The following is a 9,478-nucleotide window of genomic DNA, read 5'->3' as shown; positions in this document are numbered from 1 at the left end:
CACACACACACACACACACACACACACACACACACACACACACCTATTTTGCCATTAAAAATCTTTGCCATCTGGATTGACATAGGTGAGCCACAGGGCAGTATAAGTTAAATCAATAAAAACACTGTAAATTTCAGTTATATGTGGAGTCTTGAAATTTTGAATACACATAAGATAACATGGTGGAATCCCAGGGCCTAGAGGCAACTGCAAGGTGCTGGTTACACCATGTAGACTTATAGTTATATGGTTAGGAAGTTGGGGCTGCATGTACAGCTTGAGCTGTCTCCTGCCTAGAATACATGGTGTTCAATCCCCAGCACAACCACTCCCCGACACTTACATAAAGATAAGTTCTTAAGATTTGATTTACAGCAGTGGTGACTATAGCTAGCAATACTATATTATATACTGGAAAATTGCTATGATGACACTTTAAAGGTTCTTCCCACAAAAGGGCCACCACGATGGCTCAGTGGGTAAGGTTTGCTGCACAAGCCTGGAAACCTGAGTTAGTATCCAGAACCCAGTAAAGGTAGAAATGGAAACTGACTTCACAGAGTTGCCTCTGACCTCTATAGTTGTTCTATGGCAATGTACCCATATACATACATACAAATATACATACATACATACAATAAAATATTTTTACATAAAAATTTAAAGGTAATTATACAACTTAACAGTTTGTGGCAATCATTTGTCAGACTACTACATTATATGCCTTAAAATGTAATATCTGGTAATTATAATCAATAAAGCTGAAAAAAAGTTAAAGTTACCAAACAAAATATATATAGACTGATGGGAACATGAGAGTAAAAGCCTCCCAACAACTTGAGTTTGATCCCTGGGACACACATGGTAGGAGATATTCAACTCCCACAAATTATTCTCTGGCTTCTACATTCATCCTGTAGCACAAATGTGCTCTGCACAAGATAAATAATCACAGCAGATACCATCTCATGCCAAGCTGAGGCTGTGATGTAAAGAGGGGTACTTTGCCTCTTCTACAAAACCTATAACCCTGTCTAACCTGAGAAAACAGGCGATAATCCGCAACAGAATGATATTCTTCAAACTAACTGGAAGTGTTTCAAAGTTTCGGATTATGAAAAAACAAGAGAAGGCTGACAACTGTGACAGAGTTGGGGAGATGAAGGAAACAGAGCAACTAAAGCTAATGTGAGATCTGGAACTGAATTCTGGAACTGAAACTTGCACAGTAAAATATCTGGTGAAACGAGAAAGTATGAGTTAACATTTTACCAAGGTGAATTTCTTGGTTTTGACAAATTTGCATTGGCTATGTTAACATTTAGAGACTCGGGTAAAGCGCATACAGAATATTGTCTTTGCAAATTTTCTGTAAATTTAAAATTTTTCTAAAACTTTATTAAAAATAAAAGGCATACAAATGTCTACTAGCTTATCTCATTTAGACTAAACCACAAAACCTGCAGTGGCATAGAAAGCACCATGCTGTCTGATGGCCCTCTACTAATGCTCATCTACTGTGTGTTCAAGAAAAGGAACCTCTAAAACAAAAAAGGTAAACAAGATGCCCGACCATCTGAGAAACTACCAAAAATGTTGATTCCAAGGACACATCAGAAAGTCTTCTGAATCACTCCTTTTGAGACAGTAGTTGGAAATTTATATTTTTAAAAACATCCTAGATAGTTTTGAGGATTAGTCAGGTTTGGAAGTCTTAGAATGGACAACAGATTCTCTTACTAATAGTCAAGTAGTAATATTTATTAACTAAAACTAGATAATTGGAATTAAAGACTAGTTTAGATTCAGCCATGAATTACAATAAAAGTAAAATTTCAAGACTAAGCCTACCATTTTAAAAAATGGCTTTCAACTGACAGCAATTCTGCTCCTTAAAGGACATTAGGCAATGCCTAAAAAGATTTTGTTTTCTTTCTACAAATGTAGAAATTAGTATCTAGTGGACAGGAGCCAGTTCTGTTCAGCATTTTATTACACACAGGCCAGTCCTATCCAGGACAAAGAATTACCTGACTTAAGATGTCAATGATGCCAAAGTTGAGAAATCCTGCCTGAGAATGATTATTGGTCACCTTTTGGAATATTAGCCCTGAGTCTGCTTGCTGTTCCATATGAAGTCACTACTGGGCAGCTTGGATTGTTCTCAAAAATTTTAGGAGTTTTGAGAATAAAATGGATTTTTTAAAAAGGTTTTATTTTATTTTATTTATTATTTGTGTGTATGGGTGTTTTGCCTGCATGTATGCTTGTGGATCATCAGAATGGTGGGAACTGAAATTATAGCCAATTGTCAAACACCACGTGAAACTAGAACCTGGGTCCTCTGGAAGAACAGCCACTTCTCTTAACCATTGAGCCATTACTCCAACCTTTCCAATTCTTAGTTTGAAAGAAAAATACACATTCTAAAAACATGGAAAGAACAGCATACATATTCATCTTATCATTCAAGGCCAGTCTGGTCTGCAGAGTGAGTTCCAGGACGGCCAGGGCTACATAGAGAAACCCTGTCTCAAAAAAACCGAAAAAGAAAAAAAAAAATCCATCTTATCTTTAACTATAGTTACTAAGAGTCAAATTTTGGCCGCAGAGGTTTTTATTATTTTACATTTATGTGTTTATTTTTGTAGATGTGGGTGTGTGTAGGCGCTCATGACAAGGCATGCTTATGGAAGTCAGAGGACAACTTACAGAAGTCAGTTCTCTCCTTCCATGTGGGACCCAGGAGCTGAACTCAAGTCATCAAGCTTGGTGGCAAGTGCTTTTACTCACTGAGTCATTTTTCTGGCCCCTGCACACCCATGCTTTGTTTTTGTTTTGCTGACACAATGATACTCAGCATTCATAGCCTACCTAACCGCAATATGATTTCATACCTAAGGAAATGAAACAACTGTCATCTTCAAACTCCTAGTTTAAAATCTACTTATATAGTCGGCTCCATATCATTCCCATAGCCAATCAAGGCTCTCTCATTGCATTCACTATTACATCTTTTTGGATTATTTTAATCCAAAAGAGTTCCCTCGTCTGAAGAAACCTAGCTTGTTATCTTATAGGATGTCTTGTATTTTGGACTTGGTTCATTGTTTCCTAAATGGTGTCATTTAACTTACTTCCTTTCCTATCTTGGTTCATTCCTCACAATGATGTTTAAAAAAAAAAAAAATCCCTGTTTCCAGATTTGAAAAATAAGAGAACAAGCAAAGACAAAAGAGGCAGGAGGCAGAAGGTAAGAGGTAGCCTGTAATCCTAATGTTCCCCTCCCCTCTTCTGTAAAACGGTCTCAAGCAGCCAAACCTGGCCCTGAACCATGGCTAAGGATGGCCTTGAACTCTTGCCTCTCTCTCCCAAGCACAGAAAGTACAGGTGTGCACCACTTCACTCAACCCTCGCCTTTTCCACAGGTGCATTTATTTCTGTTGTTGCGTTACCTTCATTACGCTTTTGTGGAGTTTATTGAATCTAAGTCCTCAAACACACTAGGCAAGCAGTTTTACCACCAAGTATACTCCCAACTCCCATTATTCTTTTCCCGGTCAAATTGTCCCCAAATTTTGCCAATGCAGACTCCTTCAAGCTGGCTCTTTTGACTTGATATGACTACATCAGTCTTTTGAGTACCTCCTGTAGGCATCTCTACTTTTAAAAACATATTAATCTGATTTTATTTCCTGAAATTCTTATAACATCTGCTCACTGATTTTTGTTCTACTTTTGGTAGCATTTTACTATTTCCATATGAAACATCATATTATTTAAAGGCAGATACTGTTTAGGTTAAAGTAATTCTACAATACTTCTTTGCTAATAGTGTACAAATATATAACCCTTGATTCAGATTACTGACTTCAATACTAATCCTCACACTTTAGGATCCATTAGACTTATCGCTCAATTCTATTTCTGAAAGTTGATAAGAGTTTCAAGGTTCATTTTCAAGATTTCATTTGAATGTCCTATGTCAAAATATATTCTGAGGTAGACTCAAGCACTAGATTGGAGTAAGTCCTTCCACTACTATAATAACTGTAAAAGGATATGCTAACACTTAATAGCCCAATTACACACAGCATTACTGATTAAAATTATCCCAACAGTCCTCCAATGCTTTTTTCATATACAATTTTAGAGTTCATTTTAATTTATTTATACATAAACACACATGCAGATGTGCCCTGTCTGTAGGGTTTACCTAATTAGCATTGCATATTGCTATTCATATCAGCTTGAAGCCTTGAGCAAACAATGTTCCTACTTCCAACAGATAATACTTTGGCCTCCTGAGTCAATACACCTTTAAGAAAATATAAAAGTCCATCTTGGAGATGACTTGCAATTCTCAAGGTTTTAGCTGTGGGAGGAGTGTCCCCCTCCTCCTGGTCTCCTGCCTCTTACTCCTTCTGGATAGGTTTTGTTGAGAAATTTTTGCCCCACTCTTGCGGGTGACTTGGGTCTCAGGTTTTTTTTCTTGTCTTTTGCTTTCTTTTTTTCTTTATATCTTGTTCCCTCTTGTTTGTGTTGTGTGTGGAAATTGTGAACTCAGCAAACACAAACACTGTGCCTAAATTGTATAGATCTGTGATTGAAGATGTTATTAATGATGTACGAAACATTTTTCTGGATGATGGAGTGGATGTACAGGTCCTGATGGAACTAAAAACTTTGTGAGAGAATAAAGTAATGAAGTCTAGGGCAGTAGATGGATTTCATTCTGAAGAACAGCAGCTTTTGTTGCAAGTTCAGCAGCAGCATCACCACCACCAGCAAACGCAACCTCAGCAAGCACAGACCCAACAGGTTCTTATTCCTGCATCACAGCAAGCTACAGCACCACAAGTTCCTAAGTTGATACAACATATGAATGCATCAAGTATTACGAGTGCCAGCGTGATTCCTGTTCAACAGATACTATCAAATTCAGGCCAGCTGCTTCAGGCGGTCAGAGCAGCCAATGGTGCCCAGTGTATCTTTCACCCTCAGCAGTCAGTTGTTCTACAAGTTATACCACAAATGCAGCCTGGTGGAATACAAGCACCTGTTATCCAGCAGGTCCTAGCCCCACTTCCTGGAGGAATTTCACCACAGACGGGTGTCATCAAATCTTATTGGCAGGAAATAAGACTCAGGTCATTCCTACCAACCATGGCAGCACCCACACCGGCCCAAGCACAGATACCTGCAGCTGGACAGCCGCAGCCACAGGCCCAGCCTGCCCCAAAGCAAGCTCTATTGGTGCTGCAAGTTGATGGAACAGGGGATACATCTTCTGAGGAAGATGGAGATGAAGACTGTGATGAGGAGGAGAAAAGAGGAAAATAAAGAGAAAGATGGAGCTGATGATGGGCGGGTGGAAGAAGAGCCCCTCAAGAGTGAAGATGTTGTAAGTGATGAGGAAGGGCAGAACTCTTTGACACAGAAAATGTTGTTGCACGCCAGTACTATAAGATACACAGAAGTAAAAATAAATGGAAATTTCATCTCAAGGATGGCATTATGGCCCTCCCCCCTCAGGGCCCTCTCCGGGCGTCGGGCTCAGGGCTGCCACCGCCACCGCCACCGCCACCGCCACCAGCACCAGCACCAGCACCACCTCGGCTCCTGCCGGTGCCGTCACCTCTCCCGCCCACCCCTCGCCATGTCCGCGGCCACGTCCTACACGGAAGATGATTTCTACTGCCCTGTCTGTCAGGAGGTGCTCAAGACGCCGGTGCGGACCGCGGCCTGTCAGCACGTTTTCTGTAGAAAATGTTTCCTGACTGCAATGAGAGAAAGTGGAATACATTGTCCCCTATGTCGTGGAAGTGTGACTAGAAGAGAAAGAGCATGTCTGGAACGGGCCTTAGATCTTGAAAATATCATGAGGAGGTTTTCTGGTAGCTGCAGATGCTGTTCAAAAAAGATTAAATTCTATCGCATGAGACATCATTACAAATCTTGTAAGAAGTATCAGGATGAATATGGTGTTTCTTCTGTCATTCCAAACTTTAAGATTTCTCAAGATTCAGTAAGGAGCAGTAATAGGAGTGAAACATCTGCATCTGATAACACAGAAACTTATCAAGAGGATACAAGTTCTTCTGGGCATCCCACCTTTAAGTGTCCCTTATGTCAACAGTCAAATTTCACCAGACAACGTTTATTGGATCACTGTAATAGTAACCACCTATTTCAGATAGTTCCTGTGACATGTCCTATTTTTGTGTCTCTTCCTTGGGGAGATCCTAGCCAGATTACTAGAAATTTCGTTAGTCATCTAAATCAAAGACATCAGTTTGATTATGGAGAATTTGTAAATCTTCAGATAGATGAGGAAACCCAATATCAAACTGCTGTGGAAGAGTCTTTTCAAGTAAGCATGTGACGTGCATAGACATCTCTGCCTCCTTGCAACCTACAAGTGCCATCTTTAAGGAGAAGACATGAAGTCACCATTTTCAGTAATTTGCTGTGCATATTAATAAAAATAATAATTCAGTCTACTGTATTAGGTTTTTAATTGAAAATAAAGGTGGGCCACCCTAATACCATTCTCTAGACAGTTACTTTAACAGCATGGAAAGGGTTGTATTTCACTTGTGTGGTGAAAAGGGAATCTCTGTTATCTTTTTCTTCCTTGTATTACATATTCTCAATGTTTCATTAAGTTGTTTTTTGGTATTTTATATAGTTCCTTCTATTAGTGCAGAGATAACAGCAAATTCTGAACGANNTGATTCTNATAAAACTANTAAACCTGAGCCATTTGTCAGAGCTGTAGAATGGAAACTTGAANTGCTAAGTGGGATAATCCAAAGGGATTTTTTAAAAGTATAGATTCTAGCTGAGGAATTCAACAATAAGAAAATTGTATTTATGTAATGTTTAGTATTTTTGAAGACTAGTGAGATTAATAATTTTTACTTTGAAAGCATATTGTACAAATGTTTCTTCTTTTGCTATTAGAAGAATATCAAGAGAAGTTTTCTTTGGTGGTTAGTTTGTTATTTCAATCTAGGTTGAATAATTTGTAAGTCTAAATGTTCTATCACAGTTCTTTGTAGTCAGTATTTCTNACTAGCTGATGAAACTTTTCAGCCAGTGAATGATACATTCAATTAGTTTTTTTTAAAAATCCAAAGTTACAGATGTATGTGGATATGTACATAGACTTTTGCATGTATATATACACATATNTATCTTTGCCTAGAGTTTGTCAGGTTATGTATAGAATTTCTATTAAAGAGTTTTAATAATGGACAAGCAATATAGGATTGAAGTATTTATCTCCTTTGTTTAAAATTTTGTATGTTACCAAGTTTTTAAAACAGTAAGCCAAACACTACATGGTACAGTTGGCTGTTATTACACCTGGGAAATGTTAAATGGTGCTCACTTGTTACATTTGAAAATGATGCGTAGCTGATGTGTGGTGAGAGATTTTACAAGCTACTGTTTCACTACATTTTAGTCAAAACAAAGTTTGTTCTTAATCTTTGGTATAAAGTATTGTAGAGAAGGCCAAGTCACAAAGTAAAGGGTGAAGGGTGAATTCTGACATTCCACGCTAAAATAACACTGTTATGCTTTCTTTAAAATAACTAAATGCAAAAGAAAATCTCTGAAGTAGTTTGCTGCTAATATATACATATATTGTGAAAAAAGGTATATTTTGATTTTCTTAATACCTTTGTTGACTTTTCTACAATGAACATTTTTAAACTTGATTTAATAAAAATGTTAATTTTGGATGTGCAAAAAAAAAGGATGGCATTATGAATCTTAATGGAAGAGATTATATATTTTCCAAAGCCATTGGAGACACAGAGTGGTGAAGAGTTGCTTCTTTCCTTTTATGAATAAGACAAAGAAACTTAAAAAGTAAAACGGACGGTTTGAAACTTGGAACATATATCAGCCAAAACTTCACTCCTGCATGTCAGAAAAGTGCAGTAGAAGCAAAGCTACTGGAGCAGGGCTAGGCCTTGACCACGTAGACACTACTTCAGACTGGCAAGCCATGGAACTGTAGTACCTGGGACTGCTGGGTGGGGGGAGGGGTTTGTGTAGCAAAACTGTAACTGTCAATTTTAAATACAGGAACCTGCCATTGGTAATTAGCATGTAAAAAAAAAACAAGACAATATAGGCAAACAGCAGCCCGTCAGCAAGGTATACACTCCAGCTCCTCTCCTATGTACATTTCTTTTTTTTAAAAAAAAAGATTTATTTATTTATTATATGTAAGTACACTGTAGCTGTCTTCAGACACTCCAGAAGAGGGCGTCAGATCTTGTTATGGATCATGTGGTTGCTGGGATTTGAACTCAGGACCTTTAGAAGAAGAGCAGTCAGTGCTCTTAACCGCTGAGCCATCTCTCCAGCCCCTATACATTTTTTTTAAAGATTTATTTATTTATTATATGTAAGTACACTGTAGCTGTCTTCAGACACTGCAGAAGAGGGAGTCAGATCTTGTTAAGGATGGTTGTGAGCCACCATGTGGTTGCTGGGATTTGAACTCTGCACCTTTGGAAGAGCAGTCGGGTGCTCTTACCCGCTGAGCCATCTCACCAGCCCCCCTATACATTTTTTTTAACAGCTGAAATTTACTGGTGGCATTCACTTACTAAAAAAAAAAATCTACTTTTTCATGAGAAGTTAATTATAGGAAAACAGAAAATATTGACTTTGTATTTCTTACTTCTTTTTCAGTAAGGCCAAAGCACATCTTTATCAAGTGCTTTGCAACAATACCAAGGTACAAGGGTAATAAAATAAAACTAAAATAATGTAGAAATGTGACTGGTTTAAGTACTAAACACAGAACAGGAAGAAAGTGAGTTATACAGGGTTTCTTAGGTATTGAGAAAAAAACAAAAGAGGAAGAGAAGGTAACACAGAAGGAAAAGAAACTGTTAAGATGGCCGGTCAGGAAAATAACCACAGAAAATACCTTTGTTTAGAAGAAGTAAAAAATCTGATGCCTTTTCCTGGAAAACCCTTTGGGCGTCTTCAGTTTTCATTGACATTTCCTTTGTCTGCACTAGGGAAAAGCCTTTACCAACCATCTGTGGAGAATAAAATTTCATTTAGACTTTAAAATGAATTTCTGGTATGAAAACCAGGTTCTGTTATTTCAGCATTTTTCTGTATATAATGCAACACAGCATTCTGAGTTTTGCTTTGGTTCTGACTAATTCAGACTCTGGTGCACTTTCTCTATTACATGTACAGAAACTTAATTTAATGATACAGCAAATATTCAATGAAAAATACCAGAGTTCATTACAATCAATATAATTTGTTAAATATAATAAAGATGTTATAATAAAGTGGAAAAAATACCTAATGTTAAGCTTAAAAGCCATCATATCAATTTGTGTAGTAATACTGCAAGAATGCAAGACTACACTTATAGAGGCATTTACTATGTACATGAAGTTTTCTGAACTTTATGAATACACACACACACACA

General features: G+C 37.7%; 1 protein-coding gene and 2 pseudogenes across 1 annotated transcript in view; 2 read left to right on the top strand and 1 right to left on the bottom strand.

Moving 5' to 3' along the window:
- Positions 1-9,478, bottom strand: part of Rp2 (RP2 activator of ARL3 GTPase) — a 39,825-nt gene that overhangs the window by 12,584 nt on the left and 17,763 nt on the right. The window contains exon 3 of the mRNA XM_021188055.2: positions 8,957-9,071. Within this exon, the coding sequence (XP_021043714.1) occupies positions 8,957-9,071 (115 nt within the window). The remainder of the gene's footprint in view (positions 1-8,956; positions 9,072-9,478) is intronic.
- LOC110313620 lies at positions 4,561-7,835 on the top strand (annotated as a pseudogene).
- LOC110313617 lies at positions 5,660-6,693 on the top strand (annotated as a pseudogene).

Source organism: Mus pahari, chromosome X (assembly GCF_900095145.1).
Source record: "Mus pahari chromosome X, PAHARI_EIJ_v1.1, whole genome shotgun sequence".
Taxonomy (NCBI): domain Eukaryota; kingdom Metazoa; phylum Chordata; class Mammalia; order Rodentia; family Muridae; genus Mus; species Mus pahari.
This window is presented reverse-complemented; position numbering and strand designations above follow the sequence as displayed.